At 35.7% G+C, this 23,548-nt stretch overlaps 1 protein-coding gene across 4 annotated transcripts in view; it reads left to right on the top strand.

The window, feature by feature from the left end:
• The window catches only part of NBEA (neurobeachin), a 533,052-nt gene that overhangs the window by 424,665 nt on the left and 84,839 nt on the right, over positions 1 to 23,548 (top strand). For all 4 annotated transcript variants that reach the window (XM_064504927.1, XM_064504930.1, XM_064504928.1 and 1 more), the window contains 4 exons: positions 1,109 to 1,226; positions 3,334 to 3,436; positions 9,280 to 9,395; positions 19,344 to 19,456. In XM_064504927.1, the coding sequence (XP_064360997.1) occupies positions 1,109 to 1,226; positions 3,334 to 3,436; positions 9,280 to 9,395; positions 19,344 to 19,456 (450 nt within the window). The remainder of the gene's footprint in view (positions 1 to 1,108; positions 1,227 to 3,333; positions 3,437 to 9,279; positions 9,396 to 19,343; positions 19,457 to 23,548) is intronic.

Genomic DNA, 23,548 nt, shown 5'->3' with positions numbered 1-23,548 from the left:
TGGGGATGTCACACTGGGGATGTGACTCTCTTATGAACTGAAATCTAGGTAAAGACTCAGTCAACAGAAAGTGGAAAATGCAGTTGGGTGTGGTGAGGAGATGGACATCCATCCCACACTACTGAGTCCTCGTAGGAGGAAGGGTATCAAGGACTCAGCGGTAGGCAGGGATCAGCTGGGAAGAGGTGGAGGGTTGAAGGTAGCCCTCAAACTGATCAAAATGTTTGAGGTAGGATTGTTCCATGCTGCGTGAGATATTGCTGGAATGTTCACGGATAAGATAGGTTAATAAAGCTGGTACGTAATTAAATTGCATCCTTTCTATCTTGTCTGTTTTTTTTGTACACCCAGAATAGTGAAAGAGGAGTGAAAAAGTTATTTAGTTATAATTAATGTATTATCAGCTAGTCTTAGAGCAGCGACTTTAACTGAGAAACTGACAAATTAGAAGAGCAATGCTGATTTTTAAGTATTTTATTTAAAAATATTTTCATAGTTAATTTATAAATGCAAAAATAAATTATATTTTGTTCATGATTTCAGATATTAAATATTGCTACCTTTAGAAAAATTACTGTAACAACATGCTGTTCTGTCTATTTTTCTGTATTTATTAATGGAATGTAGAGAGTTCTAATCTGTGACCCTGTAAGCTGAATTGTGGGTGTGAATAGCAAATTATATTATTTTGATTGTGCCTTATACAACATACCCGCAGAATTAAATCTATTATCTAAAACTGACCACACTGTCTCATGCACACAGTTGGAACGAAATACAGCTAAGCATAATTGCAACTCCGTCCATTAATCTCTGCTTTATTGTAGAGTTTGCGGGGTTTTTCTGAGGAAAATAAGTTGATTTGACTCATGAGAAGCAGATCTAAGTAGTATCAAGTACTGTTTAGTGATTCTTCTCCAATGGTTATACTTTGTTGTATTTTTAAAAGCCTCAGTTCCTATTTTAGCTCTTGCTTTTTAAGTGTTTAAGAGGGAAGATACACTAAACTTACCTGTAGTTCATTGACGGATAAAATCTACTATGTTTTCATGCAGTATTCTCATAAAAAATTCTTCCAATAACCATCACCTTTATTTTATCTTTAAAGGTCCTTGCCTACACAGAAGGTCTTCATGGAAAATGGATGTTCAGTGAGATTCGGGCTGTTTTTTCAAGACGTTATCTTCTCCAGAACACAGCTTTGGAAGTGTTTATGGCAAACAGAAGTAAGTCTTTGTTTATTTTGTTTGCATAAAAACATGCTAGTAGTTATTTTGCATGATATTTATTAATCTTTGATTTTAAACTCTGGACTTCCTTTGACAAAATGTTTATGTTTCTCTGCAATAATGCTTACTCTTGCATGTATTCATTGTATTTTATATTAAAATATTTGCTGGCAAGCCATTAATATGGGATTTACTTTCCCTGCAGTAATGAGATTGATCTATAAAGACAAAACATTGTAATTGGTAAATTTTTCAAATGTTTAATAGGAAATTTGCTTTTTCTGTGATTTCACCCCTCCCCTCACATTTTCTGGAAATGTTGAAGTGAAATATCTACTTGTTCAAACCTTTTCAAAACAATAAATGCAGGAGTGAATGATTAAATACCTGTTAAATTTTTAACTGCTTAATTAATGAAGAATGAAATTTTCCACTTTCGTTTTCCAATCTTCAACTTGAAATTTGTCCTACTATTAATTAGTATAAAGATACATAAAGAATGCAGTTTACATAATTAGTAACTGCATATGTTTCAAATGATGCAAGTTGCTTATTCTGAACCCCAACTACTGTGAAGCTTATATATAATGTCTACTTTAGGCTTTTATCTTAGGCACAACTCAGAGGACCCAAGTCAGGAACCTAAGGTTTCTAAATTGTCAGTGGAGAGAAACAGGTGTGAGCTGGGATGATTATAGGATGCTTACAGTAGCAGTAAGCATCCTATACTACTTGATGTCAAGAAGTAAATGTAAGTTCAGAGTGAATAATTCTCCATGTATCTAAGATAGTAATAGTAGCTGTACGGTATATGTACTTGCACTTGTAGCCCCTGAACTCAGGAATTAGCACTACCTATTTTTTGTGGATGTTTCCTGGTGGGATTTCCTGGTATCAGTAAATTTTTTCCCATAACTGAGACTTTCTTACTCACTTCTTCTCAGGTGGACGTTTTGCAGTTAGGTTCTAGTCTTTCATTCTGTGAAGCTCTCATGGGCTCTCCTTGCTTCATTTCACTGCTTGTTTTCTTGAAACATGTCTTTGAAAGCTTCCCCTTCCTGCTTTACCCATTTCCTGCTGGATATTCACTGAATAAGAGTATAAAGTTTCAGAGCACGCCTGGAAGTAAGTGGCTTTCTATCGTGTGACACGGACCATCTATCAGGAACAACATGGAATTCAATTAGGAAAAAAAGAACACCAAAATCACTAGGTAGCTCCTTTGCCTTATGAACAGCCAAATTTGTTATTAGTAAGAAATGCCCATTCACACTGGTATGTCTTTCTTTATGTAAATATTTGTTACCCACCAGAGCTCTTATCTTCCCAGCTCTTGGAGCACATGTAGTGATCTGTAGAATGAATTAAACCTTTTTCCTACAAATGAAGCCTCCCAGCTAAATCCAGTAGAATTTGAACATGTAATGACTTCGTCACTGAAGTTTAGCACAGCTAGTATTTAACAAGGTTTTCTACCAGATGCTGCTGAGTAAAAGAAAAATAAACCCAAATGACAATGCTTTGCCAGTTTCCTGGGAAGGAAATTTCCTTTTGCAATCCTAAATTGAGTTAAGCTAAAAAGGACCAATCCAATAAATAGTATGCATGGATCCAGACAGTTTTCTGTATGAAAACATGCTACTTTGAATCAGAATCGAGTGCTTGGAGAGGTGCATCAGCAGACTTTTGCCCTGAGCAGTTCTGATGTAAGGTTTTATTTCAACTGGAAAGAGAGAGAATTAATCAATTTCTGCTCTTGTGTGTTTTAATCCACCAGTTATCAAACCAAATATTCAATCTACTAAACAGCTTCCTGGCCTGATAAGAGATTACAGTTAATGGTAAATCATATTTCTTCTGAGGTATACCTCACTCATGCCTTCTGCAAAATTGCAGAGTTAGTGCCAAGACGTTAACCAGCTAATGCTTCATAGTTATGAAGTATAGCAGGAGTGTCTGTTCTCACTTGGGTCTCCAGGAGGATATAAGTGTAACTGAATTCTCTTCCAAATAAAATCTAAAAAGCATTTTAAAAATAGATTCTTGTGGATAAACAGAGTTCTGCAGATGGCTTACTAGTCCATAATTTCTCTTCTTTTTATAGCTTCGGTTATGTTTAATTTTCCTGACCAAGCAACGGTGAAAAAAGTTGTGTACAGCTTACCACGTGTTGGAGTAGGAACCAGCTATGGTTTGCCACAAGCCAGGTAGTTTGATTAAGATATTTTGTATATTCTGTGCTTATTATATTATATAAATGTAAATTATATTTAAGGTATTTTAAAATATGTCAATACTAAAATATTGTTCCTGTTATAAATCGCTAGATTTTCTATTCTTAGGGTAGTTGGAAAAACAATACTCTTTACTTAATATATAGCCTGTTATTATAGAATAGAAATAAAAGTATTTTAAGTAAGAATTTTTAAAATCTTTATAGGAAATAAGTGAAGGATTAGAAAAAAATGTATAGCTTATCTCTTCAAATTCTGGGTTTTAGTCATGGACAAGTGGTCATCCTTGCTGTGATTAATTTCATGCAGGATATGGGACTGAACTTGATCTGGATTTGCGTTTGCTAAATTAAAATGATTTTTGTTTCTAAGTTTTCTCATTTGCCTTTTATATGAATGCGTGTGGATTTTATTTCATTGTGCATCAGCATAGTGACTATTTTGCACTTTCCAAATTCCTTCCATTCTTTATTAGTGTGATGATTCTTCTGCTGATTAATATGACTATTCTTCCTCTATTTCCAAAATTAAGGTGGAAATACATTTTGAAAAAGACCAATTGAGGTTCACATGTAGAGATTTTCATATTCTACAGAGAAGTAGAGTTTTTATTTGATATCTCATGAACATTAATATCAAATCAACTTGTGGTCAGAAATAAGGCTGGGAATTTTCAGATCCTTTGCTATAAAGGCATTTATATTTCAGTGAAGGCTAACATGACCTTCATGTGTACGGCACAGAGCTGGGGGAAAGTTTTCTGCCTCCAAATGTTTTGTTCAGAAATGTCTGTTCAAAACTAAGATAGTTTTTGAGAGTGCATCACCAAACTGTAATGAAAGTTTTCTCAGGTTCAGGATGAATTCCTCATCAAAATCATGGAAAAATAATAAGAGAGAGAACAGACAGCAGGAAATTCACAAAATACAGTACGTTGGGTTCAGATGTCTGTTTGGCTGGACTTGGCCAAAGGCCAATGACCTAATCATCAGTGTGTTGCCTGGGATGTGTCTTTCTTGAAGTGGTTTTCTACAGACTAAAACTTCAAATTGTCTTTGTTTTATCCCAGTGCAGAATGTGGGAATATTCAGAAATGTCAAAGCATTTGTAGGATTGGAGAACAGTTTCTTTCCCAGCTGAACATACTTCCCTGTCATGAACTCAAGAGTCTCATGATGCCTAAGGCTTGATCTCCTGGATGTGCTGAAGTCCTCGGGCAAACTGCCAAGTTCCTCAGGTTTTCACTAAGATCAAGGGGAAGTTGAAGCATCTCTTTGGAAGGTGCATCTTGTTAACATTTGCACTGCTCTTCCAAATACTCAAATTAAATCTAAATGGAAAGTAATAGTATTTTCTTTCTGAAATAAAAATGGCCACATGTTCTAGAAAAAGCAAAATGCAAATCTCTCAGTCAGAATGTGTGACCTTTTTTACTTTCAAAATTCATATCTTTTGTGCATTATTCAGTGAATAATTGTCAAAAAAATGTTGATAAATAATTATTTAGAAAAATTTCAGCTTCAATATTATAGGCAGTTATTTCTATACCTTTTTCAAAAAAGCTCAGTTTGAATCAAAAAAACTTTTGGAATTTCAGTTTCTTTTCACTCCAGGTTTGTAGAATCAAATGCATTCAGTTTTTTATCTTTATGTGTATATCTACTTGCTTGTTAGCCTTCAGATTAAATCTGGCGTATGGTAGTGAAGTCGTTTTTCTTTCTCGTTTGTGCATAATCACTTTATGATTTATGCACAATAAAGATCCTGTAATCATAGTTCTGCCTTTATTTCTGTCTACGTACTCTTATTGTCTTCAGTAGGATTGCAGTGGAGTAACTGATGGAAAAACTCGCTCAGTAACTGCTCTGTAGTTAGTATTTTGTTGCTGTTAGGATATAATTTCCCTTCCCATTAATACGTTGGCTCTGAAATGCTAGCAGGAATTTTAAAATTATGTTCATTTGTATCACTAATGTAAGGAAGATACTATGCGGAGTGCCCAGAAGGAGCTGTTATATTGAGTAAAATGCTACCATTTTAAAATAACCAGTTTTCCAGATTAAACTGTACTTAAAGAATATTTTAACAAAAGCAGACCTTTCTGGTTGTTTTGGGTAATTAGTTAATCAGTTTTATTTTAGTAAGTAATATTTTTTCTCTGATATCACTCTGATAAAAATTTGATCTAAAGTAAATTACATTATCATAAGAATTGCAATTCAAGATAGAAACATTCTGAAGGAGTAAATTAATTTTAATGAGGTAGATGAACTGTAAGTGCATTTCTGTTTTCATGGAGAAATCCTGTGTTTAACAAAGATGGAAGAAAACACAAGCAAAAATTAATTTTTTTAAGTATGTTTATGATCTACTAATAGCACAGAGGATCAGAACCAGGAGAACTGGTATCTCTTCCTAAGACTGCTACTGACATGCGGTTTTGAGCAAGTCTCCAGGTTGCCTGTTTGCTACCATTCCCACCCTTTGCCTATTTAAGGCTTTGATTCAGCAAAGTATTCAAGCATATGCTTAATATTACATATTATTATAGTAACTGCTTAGATTCATCAAATATCTGGGTGCTTAAAATTAGTCACATGTCAAAGTGTTTGGTCTAGTTTAATAATCAAATTCATCTACCTCTGATATACTCAGTTTTGTTGTTCCTAAAACATGTTGCATTGATTGTAGTGTCCTTATGACCTTGTCATATGATACACCTGGGAAGATAGTATTGTGCCTTTTATTTAATTTATTTCTGGAGTTTCATATGATTCTGTGTAGGTAGAGTAATAGCCCCAATTTTACAACACTATCAGAAGACCATGTTTTTAGGGTTGTAACAACTCAGGTGTGATTTACTGATACGTTTTTATTGAAGTTAGCCTTGCGGCCTAGAAACTGTTTTAACATTTTTAATACCAACCGTGAGCTGCCTAATTGTTTTGTAAGCATACAGAGATCAAAGAAGTGGTAAAAATTACAGTTACAGTATCATACTTCACTATTAAACGTGCACTAGCACCTTATCCTGAAATTCTGTGGGCCATTAATGCATGAGATGAAACGATGGCTCCAGTTATTGAAGTGAAGAAATACAGATGGTGAGGTTGCTTGCTTAAGGAAAACCTGTATCTGAGCTGGCGTGGTGACGGAAATCAGTGTTGGCTCAGCACTGCCACTTGTGCCATGTTAGCAGCATGGTGATGCATTTCCGCGCCGTTGTCTAGCTGGTTGTGGAGGCTGGTTTTGAGGAAGGCAGAGGGGTGGGAAAACGAAGATTTGGTGTCATCACAGTATAAAATTCCTTTTATAGCTTTGATTAAAAGTGAATATTGGCTAGTGTCATGCGAGAGACTAGGCAAAGCCAGCGACTTGCAAACCCTTTTTTCTGAACATGAACGGGCTACCCAATACAAAACGTCCAGTAGATGCTAATGTTTTTGTGAAGTACTTAGAGTTTCTTTGTATGAGATTGGATCGTGGCTAAGTTAAAAGTGACTGTGAAAGGGGGTGGGCCATATTCCACATATAGGATATATAACATCCCTTCCCTCAACTAAATGTCATGAAGTGTTTAGTAAACATACTTAAAGCATATAAAACTTGAGAAATTGGATTATCCCCTTGTATATCAGAGGGTTTTCTGCAGTTTCCATATGAAGTAGGTATTTCACAGGTCTCCAGAAGTGAAGGAAGCGCATTCATTTTGTGGATCTTCATATTTGCGATGCCATATCGAAAGAGAGGCATGGTTTGATCAAAGGCAGGTGGATTTAGCAAAACACAAAACAGTGGGTCTTCCTGTGTTAACTGAAACAAGCAGGTGTGGAACCAATTTATTGTGCATAATTTTTTCCAGTCTCTGCTGAAATAACTGCAAATCTTTCAGACACCTTAGATATAGAGAAAATAAGGAGCTCTTTAAAATATTTTAATTTTCTCCAAAGTTCACTCAAATCAGGCATTCAAATGTAAAGTCCAGCACTTGACAATTTATAGTTTTAAGACTCCCTGGGAGATTGTGGCCAAAGTCTAAAAGCAGTTACTAAGTTGTACTTATGCATAAATGTTTAGACTGAATGCCTGATTCAAGTGAACTTTAGAGAAAATCAAAATAATTCTTTAGGTAAATTGCTCAGAAGATGTGTAATAGAAACAGCTTAAAAATATTAATATTGTCTCTTGTGTACTGGTAAAGCGTATGCACTATTGGCATCATTGGTTTGCTGAAAAATAACGACAGGCAAACTGGCCAGAACTTATGCTTTGCTGTTTTGGGCAAATACAGAGATGCAAAAAGAAGGAAGAAAGTATACCCACAATTGCGTGGTCATTTTTGTATGTCTAATTTGTAACCCTAAATATGACAGGCTTTGACAACCTACACACTGGAGATTTAGACATATAATTGTGATAACTGTAAATTTCAAATGTACATAGGCATACCAGTACTCATCCTTTTATCTGGAAATAGGGCCGAGTGCATGTATAGAAACATGCACATACCTGTTTATAAATACATAATCCACATTTTTGTAACTTCTGCTCAATTTGATACTTTTATATGCCCTTACTTGAGAAATTACTCCATATTCACTATGGAGTCTAGAAATAGTACACTTAGTATGTTTAGGGGGCATCTGAAAGCTGAAATGTCTGGTGTCACTAGTTACTCTTAACAGGCTTATATGCATACATACTATGTATATATATATATGTTTTACATCCATGAATAGGGTAAGCTTTTGGGATCCCCTTTTTTTTAAACAGGTGTAAACATTTTCACTAGTCAGATCACTTTATGTTTCTGTATGTTTCTTACGTTTCTGTAAAAAAGTGCCAAAGGAGAAGAGCTTCTTCTGAAGAATTCCCCTTTTTTCAGCAAGGGCTATTTGCTTTAGAAATGAGTTGTGAGCAATGAAGCTATTTTTCCTTGTTTTTTGCAGATGTTTTTCTTTAATGTATTTTAAATGTATGTCATTTTACCAACAAGAGGCTGTGTATACTATCGGTAATCTAGAATTTGGTGCATGGTATTTGGTTATTGTGCTGTTTTCAAACTGAATATATAATAGCTGAAATTTTGTGCTTTTATCTTCCTTGGCACAGTGGTTGGTTCTTTGACCCTTACCCAAACATACAACTTTTTCAAAATGCATGGAAATTATCTTTGAAATTTCTACTCCTCTTCCAAATTCAAATGAAATGCAATTCAAAAGTTATTACGGAGAGACAGGCAGATGGACATGTGAGCAGATAACTGAATAAACCTTGTTTCTTTCAGAAACCAGGCTATAAATAGAAATCTTGGAGCTTATTGGGAGATAGGAAGGGATCAACAGTAGCTGACCATGGATGGAGGAGGTGCACAAATTGTGGAGTAAATGTCTTCAACCCATGTGCTGGAAATATATGGCACTTTAATCCATCTCTCAGTCACCTTACTGAACTTATCTCAATATATCCTTTTGAAACAGGGAAATGGTATTCCTCTTTTATTTCTGTTGGACAACCCAGGCACCAGCAGGTCTGCAGTTTCTTTTGCTTCCAGTCTTTTAACCAGATTCAAAATAAAATAAAGCACAAAAAAATATTGTTCCGAATTATTACAGTGCTGTAGTATTGGTAAAATAAAATACAGATTTTAATTTTAGTCATTTCTCAAGTAAGGATAATAATGTCGTCTTGACTTCATTAAATGAAATAAAAAAGCCTCTGAGAGAATCTGAAATTAATCACACTAATAACATTGCCCTACATCTTAACATTTAATGAGGCTCTTAAAATAATCATTCTTTAAATGTATTCCCTAGGAGAATCTCTCTGGCCACTCCCCGACAGCTTTATAAATCCTCCAACATGACTCAGCGCTGGCAGAGACGGGAGATATCTAACTTTGAATACTTGATGTTCCTCAATACTATAGCAGGTAAGGCTTCTGACTCTTTAATCCTTCATAATATGTTTATGTTTGTCAAAGTCTTGAGTACCGTGACTTGATGGACTACATTTATCCCTCCAGAATTCAGCTGTACCTTTATGATAGATTCTGAAACATGCACATTAAATTTTATCAGGAAATGCACAACCTATCACTGAGACTTTAGATTCATGTATTGTTGTGGAGGTTGTTCCTTGCTCTCCTTCTGCCATTTCCTCTGCTGACAGCTTTGTCTGAAGCTTTATTAGAGTCAACAAACCATTGCCAGAGAGTGTCTGGAAATAATAATGGGAAAATGTAATTTCGCTACTTCATCATTCTCAGCAACAGCAACTAGACAGCAGAATAACAACAGTATTCTGCCTAGTACAGATGTCACCTGGATTGTGGTATGATTCGATTACAGCATCTTTTCTCGTTTAGTTCTTTGAACTGAAATATAATATCAGATTAGGTATTTAAAATGAGAAATAACTGCCACAAATCCATTCTTTATTGGCAAAAGAAGCATTTTTCTGGCAATTGTCATTAATTAAACATTCACAATGGCATTTTTGTTTTCTCCTTTCCCTTTACTGCACACATATTAACCTCTGCAGTAATTTTAAATGTAGAAAGCAGCGTTTTTCCATATCATATACATAGATTTCTTGGGCGTGTTCTAGTATTATTTAGCACACATTCCTGCTCATGTACCTGCCCAGAAAGAGACTTTCTCAGACCTCTCGCACCAGTGAGCTTTACTTTGAAGCCCAAATTAAATTCCACCAGGCGTCACTTTGTACTCCAGTGTTACAGTTCACATCTTTACCTTGTCCTGACTTTTATGTTTGAGGTTATCCTCAAGCCAGACGTTAGACAAATGCATGTGCAAAACCCAAAGGTAGCACCCAAATATTCTGTTACTCTGACTGGTGTGGACACAATCACGGCATTCTTCCCAATATGGCAGGGGCAAAATTCAGTAGCTGTCAAACCCATCTTTCTTTGAACCTTTCAGCTTTTGCCTCAGTGCTTATATGGTAGTCATCTCCCACATATCTGATCTCGCAGACCTTAATAAATGTGTCATCAAATTATCCCAGTGTGATACAGAAGTGCTACCACTAAACAGTTGGAAATCTGAGAGCGTGTTTACCTTGTGCAGTGGAGCACGGAGCAGAGTCCCTTAAGCTACCAGAGATCTGTGCTGGAAAGCCCATATGGTGCAGTCCCATGCAGGCACACCAGCTTGGTTCCTGAGCATTATAGCCACAGTCACGCAGAGCCTTGCCTAAGGAATGAGTCCTGCCGAGAGTTTATTACCTCTGGCACGGTGCCACAAGAAAGCCGCCATCCAGCTTCTGGACACTGGCCTGTGTGCAGCCGCTCTGTCTCTCACACATTGCTCTGCAGTTCTGGTTCTGGGGAAACGCAGGCAGAGTCTCTCAAGCTCCCTGAACACCACGCCGAAGCTTGGAGAGTTTCCTGGAGAGCTGGGAAGCTAGGCCAGGTCCCCTGAGTCCTTGTGCAGTACGTTAGCAATGAGACTGTCCTTCCCTTGTAATCTCCTTTTTGTGTATTCCTTGCTTCTGTAAGCTCTGAGCTCTAAATGAGAGTAGGCAAGAGCTGAGCCAATTTTTGACAAATTACCGTTCGTTTTTAATCAGCTCATTTATTTTTAGGTACGTCACCAATGCATCCAAACCTGGAAAATACCATTATGTCTGAAGTCAGTTAAGAATTGCAGTGGTGCTTGCACTAATATCCATCAATAAACAAGCTTCATCCATAAGGGATCACTTCAGAGTATCTCAGAGATCTCAAATTAAATATTTTTTGACCTGTTGTTAGATATTAGTGCTGCTAGGCAGGCTTCCTAGGCAAACACTTCAGTAGTCACATAAGGCAAGTTTCTCTTAATGTCATCTAGTATTATTCACCTTCCTTATAACAGGATAGCCTTCCATTTGCATTCCAGGTACCACCTGCTATGTGCAAAATTTGGAGGATTACTGACTTATTTTTCTTTTTTTGAAATATTAAGAAGGCTGCAAACAAGCGCTTGTCTGTGAGCTTATACTGTTGTTATTGCAGCAGCTTGCAGCAGCTTGGTCAGTACCTTAGCAATGTCTCTGTGACTCAACACACCCAATTTCTGGCAGATTTTTTTGTCTCAGTCTCTCACTGGCAAATCTCATTCTTTTCATGTAATCTCATTGTTGTTTTTCATTTTCACAGCATTACCTGTGGTCTCTGCCAAGTCTTTCAGCAATACATAATCAAGTTCAAATTCACATTCAAATTTAGGTAAAGTTTCATTCAGAGACGACATTCACTAACTGAGGGGGAGATAAATTTGAGTCTCCAGAAGAAATTCAGCCTAACTCTTTATCTCTGCCTTTGACTGACTGATTTATTTTGTAATATCTTTTTTTTTATGATGTTTTGAAGTCACATGGATTAACAAATACATGTTTTCTGAAGGAGAAGCAATATGCTGATTTTTGAAAGTTTTGGAAGTGACTGAAATTTGTTACATAAAAGTCAGTACCTATGCACACTGTTCTACTAAGATGCAAGCAAGGTTTTGAGTAACATTTGGGGAAGTTTTTCTTATCACAAAGCATATCCGTTATTTTGATTGTTATTTCAAACCCATCTGCATTACTTGGCTCAAGGGTCCTTACAAATCTCTATATTTTCTATTGCATTTTCATTTTCCAAGAAGGGTTTCCTTTCAAGACTTCCAAGAGTAATCATGTTAGGCTGGGAAGAAAGTATCACTGTACTATCTCAGGAAACATTTTGCAGGAATACCTAAGAGCAGGTTTGGTTCCTGGGTGCCTTGGCTTTTAAACTGTATCGTTGCAGCGCTGCCAGCCGAAGTGCTGTCATGTTTAATAATGTTCCAGCAGTATTAGTGAAATAACAGATCCTGCTAAAATCAGCTATGACTACTCTGTGTAGTACACATTTGTTAGGAAATTAGAATGGCCTTAAATGCAAGGAGCTTGTAAGAAAACAATTGCTGTGCTGTATTGTGTATGTTTGATTTCTGCTTCTTTATTTTTGAAATTTGTTTAGTAATGAGGCTAACATAAAAAATACATTTCACTTGCTAACATTATTATAACATCTGCCTTCACTGATGCTGTCTCACAGACTCTCATGATGTTTTGATGAAAAGGAGAATAAAATTTGTCCTTGATAGCTGAAGTTGCTGCCAACTATACCAAAAACTGAACGAAAAAACCAAAAGAACAAGAAGTCTGAAAACAGCACACGAGAATTAATATTGCCTGAAACCCATTAGGAAATTATAGCCATGTCAATGAGCTTTTTATTCCAGTTTTGAACAAAACCTAAAATTTCTAAATTTTTCACAGAAGGGAAAGTCCAAAAATTATTTTTTGGAAAGTCGGCCTTTATTTGTAGCTGTGATAAATTATGCACTTCAGATAGGAAGCTGATTTCCCAAAAATAAGGAAGAACTTGGGGAAAGTGCAAGGAGTCTCATCATAAAGTTGATGGCAAGCCAGTGATCTACCCATCATGCGTATGAGCTGCAGGTCCCGTGACCGTGGGGAGAGCTTCAGAACATGGTAGAACGTGGTAGAAAGCCACAAGCTGCTTCCGGCCTCCACCATCATATGCCATTATTTGGCCAGGGCCTGAGATCTTGGACTCCGCAGGATCAAAAGCTATGAAGCAGTCTGAATGGCATGACTGCTTTTACAGCTGTGCCTATATTTCTGTAAATCTTCTGTTGAAACCAAGATATTTCTTCAAAATATTTACATGACAATGAACAGGCGTTCTCACACGAATATAACCTGAATATCTCCACCAGAAGTACTCTTACAATACTGGAAGCAGAGTACCCCTATATCATGTTGCCCTTGTCTTGAAAACATTGGAACTGATAACTGTCCAGATATATCTGTGTTAAACAGAAAAAGATTCTTATATCATTATAGACAGGACCTTCAGCAGTCAGAAGAAAATATATGTTCTATTTCATACAAAAACGTGAAGTATTGAATATATTTATGGCACTCTTTGGTAAAAATATATACTGCCAAGTAAAGACATGCCATGTATTTTATTTTCTTTCTTCTTCTGGAAATGCAATTTCCAGATACACTTTTAATTATACTCTTTTATAATGAGATCCTGTAAGAATTTTGTCTTTAAAAGATACAGCCTCTTTTCCAGTAAGTGTTTGTGTAGACAGTGATGGTCTAGTTTTAGACTACAATCATTTGTTTAAGCAACATCATCTTGTTTAATACCATTATTTTTACCTGTTGAGAAATACGTGCACCAACAGTTTTTATCTATGTCATCATTTAGCTCAGACTGGCTTATTCAGCATATCTGAGCCACAGCTTAGTCACTTAAGAAATGTGGATGCTTGCCAGATTATTTCCTGGTAAGTGATACATAGCTCCCTAAGTTGTTTTTTTCTTGTCTTCTGAAAAAGTAGAGTTCTACTAAAAAAGAGTTTTAGTACACCTTTCGCCCATTCTTTGTAGCTTCCTTTCTTTCTACCATAATGTTTAATTCGTGTCTAACCCTTTACAAAATGGTAAGGAATCATTCATGTTTTCTTGTGATCCTTTTCTGAAATGATTGAGAGAGGCACGTTCACAAGTGAAGCTGCTGACACCAGCTCATTTCTTTTTTTGTGACATACGCAGCGGGGTCCTTTCCCACCAGAAGTCCTTTGCCTGCTTGCAGTGCTGTTAATTATGCAGACTGGTTGGACTCTGCGCAGTAGAACCAAATATAAGAATCTGTCCTTTACTCTCTCCCTGGTTGACCAATATGCCTGCTTTGAGAAACATGGCCCCGATCTATTCTATAATATCCTTAATCAATGTTTGAAATACCGATATGTCCCCTTGGAATAATTCTTCTTTCTGTCACTCTTTTTCTTATCTTTACAGCAGCCTGTTGCCACCTGTGAAACATTGTCCAACTTCATTTTTGTTTAACTCTGTTTCTGCTGTGATCCTTACTCATAACTTAACCACTTTCTACTTCAGCTATTATAATTCTCTCTCTCTAAATCGCTGCCTATCCAAGGATATATGATTTCCATCACTTGTGCTGGCCTCATGTCTCATTGTAATTTCAATTCAAAATTGCTCTCTCCATTTTCAAAACTCTCTAAAGTCTTGTTTCAACCTGTTTCTCTGGCCCTCTAGCCAACTATTTTCTTGCCGCCCTGTTCTGTTCCTAAGGTCTTCACCTCTTTCTTGCCCTCTTTTCTGACTTGAGCATATTTCATCATGTTTACAGCTCTGGATTTTTTTCCCAAAGGTAAACACTGCACTCTGCTACTTATCAATCAGTCTTGCTGTTACACTCTCTGTGCCGCTGGTTTTTGTCCTGCTTCTGCAGACATAAGCCTTTCCTGGCCGAGCTTCCCCCTCCTCCTGCCTCCACCCTTCTCAGCGATTCTTTAGCTTTGAAGCCTTGGCAAGAACTGTGATTATATTAATTGTCCCTTCTTCAGGCATGTAGGAAAAGGCCGTGTTACATGCAAACAGCATGTGTGTCAGCTAAACACTTTGGATGATGTAGGAAAAAAAGTAATTTTTATTGTTATCAGTTGCAAAGTTATTGAAAAAAGTACTCAAGAATTATCGTACCACAGTAAAGGAATCAGGAAGAGTGGGGGCAAGGGAACAAGCAGTCATTTTGTGGTATGTTTGTAGTGTCTGCTTTTTTGGTTAGAAGTCTAGTTTTGAAATCTATTTCCCTGTACCTAACATTTCTGCTGTTTTTTTAAACTGCAATATGTTAAATATATGTTTGCATTTGTATTTATTGGAATTTTAATTTTTTTAAATCCTATCTGTCATAGCTTTTAAAAGAAGTGGAGAATAATTGTATCCATAATTTTTATAAGTCATTTCTTGTAGTGGAAAGGGATTATTTTTAAAGGTTTCTGGGAAAAAATGACATCTTCAGGTAATAAATTCAGACCAACTTCTCCTTCCCTTTTTTTTTTTTTTTTTGCCTGTTTAGCATTTTCCACTTTTTTAATCTGTGATGTACAAGCCCTCACTGGTTAATTATGTATATATTTAGCTACTGCATGTGTTGGGCTTATTATTGTCATCTAATTAGATGTAACTTGAACTACTTGCTTCTAGAAAAATCATTAAAAATTCTTTCCTAATGACCTAGAGATGACAAAATGTCTGTAAAGTGTGAAGAAGCAGACAAGCACAGGAACATCGCTCTTAAAGAGTGTTAATCCAGATGCTGCAATCATCTAATTAAACAATATTTTGCTGTCATTAACATTTTCACCAAGGAATTGCAGTTATAATTTCTTTGTCAGCTGTCTCTAGCTCACTTTACCTTCAAAACTAAAGTGCCATATAAAAACATTAAATTGGATGGTTTAATTAAAAAGTTTTTTTTTAATGAAGAAACATATCCAGTATTTCTGAGATCTCATTTACTGTGCCTCAGTTTTATTGTTCAAGTAGATTAGTGTCATAGGCTTGCAATATTTAATATTCAGCCTTTAATATTAATCTCTGTAAGCCTAGTTGGTGAAAAATCTGAAGCTTCTAAAAAGGTACAGTGACTACCAGTAGCAGTACAGGTTTATGTTTTCTATTTATTTAGATAAGGAAGGAAGCCAAGATTCTTGCTAGGCAATTAATGAGATGGCAAAGTATGTTCATCTCTTGGCTTTTTACTCTGAAAATAATCATTGTAAAGTCAGGACTGATCAAGAGAATATTCCTTATAAAGTTAAAACAGTAATATTTATGCATGTTTAGAATTGGGGATTTGTAATCCCATAATAACCCTATATGACTGTCCTCTACTCAGATAACGATAAATATGTGGTCCTGTCACATCAAGTACATGTTTGGTCTCCTTCCACAATTTACAGTAAGGCTTATCTTCCTGAGTCATTTTTTGTTTGTGGATATTAAAAATAAAATTGTTGAATTAAGAAAAATAAATGATTAACTTTTTCCTAAACAACTTAATGGATATCCTAGTAGTTAATCTGTTCATAAATAAAATGTGGTTTATAAATATTTTTATTTGTGGATATTAAAAATAAAATTGTTGAATTAAGAAAAATAAATGATTAACTTTTTCCTAAACAACTTAATGGATAGCCTAGTAGTTAATCTGATCATAAATAAAATGTGGTTTATAAATATTGAAGTAAAGAGAAGTACATACTTTGTTTATTTTATCATAAGACTATGATTGTATTTATCAAATACATTACCCCTCAGGCTCCATATTATGTAGCTTATCCTAAGCTAAGAGGTAAATGACTTCAAATTAGCTCTCATTGTGGGGTTAGAATGTGCACCCAACAGCTACTGCAGTGTCCTGACGTGCAGTTCCTTCTACACAGCAAGTTGTTCATGTGTCCATACTGCAAGTAACCTATCAAAACCACATAGCAAATCAGGACTCTCATACTGTAGCTAGGCTTGAGATTGTTTTTTTCTCGTGCTAGGCACATATTTGTTATTTTTCCAATATGAAATAGAAGCAAAAAGTCTAAATCACAATGATTAAACATCGAAAGGAAACAAGTGAAGTGAATATTGGAATTAAATAAAATCTCAATATCAAAAATCTCAATTTGAAATAAAAAGTCTTTTTGGACAACCTAAAATTTCCTTTCGAAAATGTTACAAAAGGATGTTCTCACCTTTACAGATGTTTTTTCAAACTGTTTTTAATTCAAGATTTTTTTTGCTATGGACTCTTTCCATAAAAGTTGTCTTGATTCTGAAGAATCATCATTTTTGCTTATGCTTTGCAATAGACTGCCATCACCTCAGTCAATCTTTTCCTGATTCTCACATTTCTTTTAGTCTGCTGTCTACACAGACATAAATGTCCACATTCATATAAAGTAAATGCTTCAGTAAATTGTAGGAGAGTTAAATGTATACCTTAATTAAAATTATTTTCTTGCTTCCAAAATATTATGTGGACTTGTTCTTTCTTTTACTTGGATCACTTTTTAGGAGAGGAATATTTTAATATTCTTCATTTATAAAAGAACGGCAATGTATTAGAACAGGAATACAGAGAGTTCAGAAGAAAGCAAGAGGAAAAGTTCCATCTCTGTCCCAAATTCTTTTTTTTTCTTTTGGGAATGCTTTTGCACACTCTTCTATTAACTTGATTTGAGATTGTGATGGTGAGAAAAACATTCATTGTATAAAGGCATATATTTGTATAAAGGCCATATTTTAGAGAATCCTAATTTGAAAGTCTCAAAAAACTCTACAAATTATATGTAATTAATCCCTTGTAAAGGGAAAACAATATTCTGATTTGACAGACATGGAAAGTGTGGCAGAGATATCTTACTTCAAGACTTACAGAGCCAAAAAAAATACAAAAAACTATTAATGTTGTGCCAGATACTACCTTTGTTTTTCCTCCTTCTCACAGATAAATTTTGGTCTACTTCTTGAATTATTTGATAAATTCTCATACAGCCCAAGAATAATTTTGGATTCATTCATTGTAGATATTATATGAGAAATATTTTTGTTTCTACTTGTATTTCTTTATTTGTATGTTGTACACAGTGCTGGTATTACTTTTTTAACTAAGTTGTATTTGCACCTAAATTAATTGTTTTATATTCTTGTGAATATTTATGTGTTCCAAGTGTAAAAAAGCAAACACAAAACCGTTAACAATATCCACTTTTTCTGTTTTCAGTGAGGCTCTAGGTACAAGCGTGCTTCTTTTTCATCAAATCAACTTCTATTGAAAAAATAAGGTGTTTGTAGAGCAGTGAAAGTTTCATATTTCATTAAAGCAGAGCTGATCTTTGTGGCGAATTGCAAACGCTACTCAGAACAAGGAAGCCTGTGTTTTCCTGTGCCAGGTTTTGTACCCCAGGAATCTGTCCAGAATCTGGAAGGAAGCAGTTAGTGAGACAGGGCTGTAAATCTGCTGCAGGACTGGGAATTGTTAACCTGGGTTATTTCTGTCTGCTAATTATATTATATAAATACACACGCACATATATTTATTACCTGATTTTGTTTTTTAAGCCTCATGTTGCATATTGTGTGGTTCTCAGTAAATCATATGGTAGATGGCTCTGTAGTGAGCAACATCATTTGTCTTATCACAGAAATGTTAGTGCTAAATACTTGTTGATGCAGAAATAAGGGCCTTCCCACACACACTTTCCCCTGGCAAAGAATTCATGATTTTCAATGCATTTCAGTTGCAAGTATGTTCTTTCGAAACTGTATCTAAAGCTGGCTTTTGCACGTTTGAACTGCTGGGATAGTAGTGTTGGTTCTTTCATTAAGCTTGGAGAAAATGGCCTAGGGCAGTCAGCTCTGCTTTTTAGCAATGACAAAATGTTTTTTTAATTTTCACAGCGGTTAGGAAGTAGTGATAAAGCCAACATGCCTTCTTCCACCTTCACTTTCACCACTGCAGTGAAGTCTCGCCAGTTCTTCAGTGCAGAAGAGCCTTTGGGAGCAATGGATTAATATGCTTCAATTTAGACCTAGATTTGTAGACCTCGAATTTAGCCTCTTGTTGTGAATGAGTACTTGATCTTTGCCAGCTGATCATACTGCATATGGTTGACAGAGCCAAAAATAGTCTAACAGTCTTAAATTTCAACATTCATGCTATGAAAGTAGCTTCATGGAAATTAAAGAGAGAGACATATTTTTAATTGATTTTGAAAGTTATTTTGTTCTTCGTACTATGCTGATTTCTGTGAATACTGACTTCTGGTTCAAGATAAGTGCAGCTAAAGGATTACTTTGGTCTGTAGATTTATAACTGATTCTGTCAATGAACAGGAATTGGGAACACATGATGCAAAAAATGTAACTGCTAAGTTGCTTTGTAGCTGGAAAATTGGACACTATTTCGTATTTCTTAAAACATGTTTTTTCTTAATAGGACGAACGTACAATGATCTGAACCAATACCCTGTATTTCCGTGGGTCTTAACAAATTATGAATCTGAAGAGTTAGACCTGACCCTTCCAGGCAACTTCAGGGATCTTTCAAAGGTATCGTTCAATTCTGTTAAAGAAAATTAACCAGCCTTTATAACAATAATTTAGCTGAGTTTTAACAGATTTTTAACTGTTAAGGCTTTTTAGCTGATCCTTTTTGACAGATTTTTATCTTGTATTTTTAGTTTGGTTAATAAGTAGGTATTTAAGTCACAGAAGTCTGTATTATACTTTTCTATTTTAGAATTATTTTATACTGGATCTCTACATTGTGCTGTTTCCATCTTCCTGAGTGATCTGGATCCAAAACTGTAACTTGTTAGTACCTTCTAACTTAAAGATCATGAGTACAGACCACTTGATCTTACTAGTTATGTCCCTTAGTTTATGAATGTTGATCCTTTGGAAATAAAAATGTTGGACTAATTTTTCACTTTATTTTGTAGTGACTTGACTAGTAATCTCTCAGTATAATAGCAGCACCTCCTACTGGTTTAATAATTATTCAGCAAACAAGTATTTTTATATTTTGGGCCCTGGAGTAACTGATCCCTATCACTATTTGTGTTTTTTGTCCTCCAGCCAAACTTGGGAATTTAGTAGAGACTGGGGAGAAAGTGTGGTCACCCGTCCCTGCCTGAGCAAGGCAGAAGCATCTGGGACGCTCTGCTTTTCAGCAGCTGGAATAAAGAGAGGAAGCAGGGTCTGAAATTGAGCTGTGGAAAGTATCTTTCCTGGCTCCAAACAACCGAGACTGTATATGCACTTTCCTACCAATGGACGGCTGGTAGCCTCGCACCATCTCCAGCTTTAGGTTTCTGTTGTTCTGCATCTTTGCAACAGTTCCTACCAGCCCAGAGAGAGAAGCTCCTCATACCAGTTGAGTGAGGCACCAAACCACAGGAGGGTATCACTCTCAGGCTTTAGGAATGAGGCTGGAGAGGATAAAAATGATCCCAAGGCCCTCACTGCAGCCCCTGCTTTCCCTTCTGCTGCTGGTCAGGGGTGCGGACTTCCTAGTGCTTCTGCCTTTAAGTCTGCTTTTCTTTCCTCCACTTCCTGCTCACATACATTTTATGCAGCAAGTGAGAGATCCTGCCCACATTTTAGAGTCTCATTGTATCCCTGTTGGAAAGACAATACCTTCAGTACCTCTAGATGTAACCATTCCTGAAAGCCTGCTTTTGTGAGACTTTCAAAATAAATTGAGTAGTACTTGATTGCATCATGGCAGATGAAGAGATCCAAGTTTCCTCTCCCTTTTTTTCTATAAATAAATAAATAAATAAAAGCAGAAATTAAACTACTTTGACAGTATGCCTCGGACTTAAACAAATGGATTGAGACTATTTACGCTGCGTAGAACTTTTGACCTTTCATAATACTATAGCTATGCTTTACAAATGTGTTTTTCAGTTGTATAACATTATTGTAATCCGTGCCAGGAACAATACAAAAAAATCTACAAAAATGAGTTAAATAAGAATCAGTAGTAGTCATGCACCAGCTTGTTCCCTATCTTGATAAAAAAAAAAAAGAGTTTTAGCATTGTTTATAGTGATAGACTTTTCAAGACCCTTAAACTTCTCAAAATCCCTAGAATTTGATTCTTTCTAGTATATGTAGCAGTATGTGTGGTGAATTGCAAAAAGATTGGTCTGTGTCTCATAAGTCCCTCATTAGGTAGTTAGTTTTGGTTGACTTCAAATTTTTATGGCAGCCTGTTAAAGTATTCAGTTGCTGCCGGAAGTAGTGTGATAGCCAAGTTGATTATTTTTTCTTCTGAGTTAGGAAGAACTCATTATGGAATTAGTGCTTGTATAGTTTATTAAGCATCACTGCACTCCTAGTAGCGCTCTGCTATGTAAGGAAATGCAAAATCAAGTCCTGGATTAGTTATATTTCTTCAAGAATCCATGTACTCTGCACAGCAGTATTTTGCCTGGACCTTTTGTTACTCAGTTTGAGTAACTGAATTCTCTTATTCTAAAGTTACCAGTGATTCCCACTGGAAAAGCTGGAGGTATTGACTGCTCTAAAAAAACCACAACTAGTTAAGCAGAATGGTCATTCCTTAGAGGCAAGATCTAGGCTACATTTATCGCTCAGATGTATATGAAATCACATTTGTAATCCGTAAATGTTTTGGGATCCCTCAGAATCAAAGAAGTGTAATTGTGAGATTTTCTCACTGTTTATTGTAATAACATCTGCTAGCAGCTTTTTTGATTTCTTTTCACAATGGGTTTAAAAGGAAAAATAGATTAATGATTTTTTGTAAAAGACAGTGGCCAGTTAGTAGGAAATGTCATACTTCCGTGCACTATGACTCATGCATTTTTTGCATCTTGTTTCCCTGTGTGCATTATCAGTAGAAATCTTCATAGTTGGATCTTACCTGAAGTATTTCCTTGGCAGTTTTGTTTTTGTTTTCCTTATTGCCAAGTATCTCTAAGTAAACCCTTTCTTTCCTTGTTAGGGAAGTGAATCCTGAATAGGCAGAATAAAAAACGGTTAGTGATTTATTATTCACATCGTTGAAATCCGAAGTGCCATCAACCTCCATCACTCTGGGGCAGGCACACACAGTATCTTTTCCGTGAAGAGCTATTTCCTTCTGTCAGATTTTACCATACAGTGGAGAAAAGTTCCTGCAGATTTGATTGCAAATCGCAATCTCCAGCTAAGCTGTTGATGGATAAAATCTCTTTGTCAGTTGTTGACCTTCTGTCTTCCCACAGCTTTGCCCTTAGCTTTCACAAAAGTCTCTGTCCTTAATATTTTGTAATTAATACCACTCGAAAAGTCTTTTGAAACGAATTAGAATTCTAACTCTATTGCATACGTGGTGAAAGCCCACAAAAGCCCTGAGATGAAAAGTGAGCTGCCTATCCTTCTTTGTTTTGTTGGTTTAAAACAGCTTTGGTAGTTGTACGTATACTAAATCTAACTCATTTCAGAATAATTCGTTTGTGCATTATCACACAAAGCTCACACAAAGCTCCAGTGTAATTTATGACAATTGAATAATCAGGATGTCATGTACCTTTTGCATTTAGCTCATACATAAATATTTCAATTTCTGCAAAGCTGGCCTGAACTATAACATGTCCTTTTCTTCTATTCCATTTTATTTAATTTGTATGTAACACTCTTCATTGTGGTAACTTTGCATTTGAAATCACTTGTTCTTTTAGAACAATTATATTTAAATATTAGTCTAAAATTACCCATACCCTTTTCCTTTGTAGTATTTGGAAATTCCCCTTTCAAGGCTTTTTTTTTTTCTTTTACATATAATTTGAGTCTTAAAAACAAGGCACATGGGCATTGAAGATGCTGTATCAGTAGGATATATTGGACCTCTCATTTCATTAGACAGTGTAGGCTCAAGTTTTATTCATTACATATACAAGGTTAAAGGTTATATTTATTGTTTGACAGAATGAAAAGCTAATGAAATAGGCTGTCATAGATACATAGATTATGTTTTCACTATCAAACCACCAGGTGATCTGCTTATTTTCTACTTTACTGAGATTTCCTTCAGAAGAATGCCTATGATAGTGAATATTAGTGTGGGAAAGGTGTGTGCAGCTCTTACTGCGCACTCGGTTTTAGGGGTTTTTGTTTTCAAGCAAAGCACTTAGAATGTAATATAGTTTGTTTGTGCAAAATTGTATGACTTTTACTCCTTATAGTGAATGTGTGGGTTTGACATGCTGCATTGTCCCTGCTTATTAAAGTGTAAATGGGAATTTCTCCTCATTTACTTCCAGTCATACATCCTGTTAAATAAAATGATTTCTTCACCAGGCAAAGTAATACTAATATCGACATGTGTATGAGAAATCACACGTCCATTCAATGAGTGGAAAAAATTATATTTTGTTAATATAGAAGGTGTTTGACTGACGGGTGGTGATAAGCATAACCACTTTTCCTTATTACTGTGCCATTTCAAGAAAAGGAAGTGATAAAGCCCCAAGGCTTCTAAATGTAATAATGCAAATGAACGCACCGAAGTGTGAATATTTCAAAGCAAACCACACTTAATACTTCCAAAAATGTGTATGCTGTGGAATGGAGTTCATGGGTTTACAAGAACCATACTTGCTGGAAAAATGAAATCACTTTCTGTAGCTT

Source organism: Dromaius novaehollandiae, chromosome 1, assembly GCF_036370855.1.
Source record: "Dromaius novaehollandiae isolate bDroNov1 chromosome 1, bDroNov1.hap1, whole genome shotgun sequence".
NCBI lineage: Eukaryota > Metazoa > Chordata > Aves > Casuariiformes > Dromaiidae > Dromaius > Dromaius novaehollandiae.
Note: the sequence above shows the minus strand (reverse complement) of the source record. Positions and strands in the feature narration are given on the sequence as shown.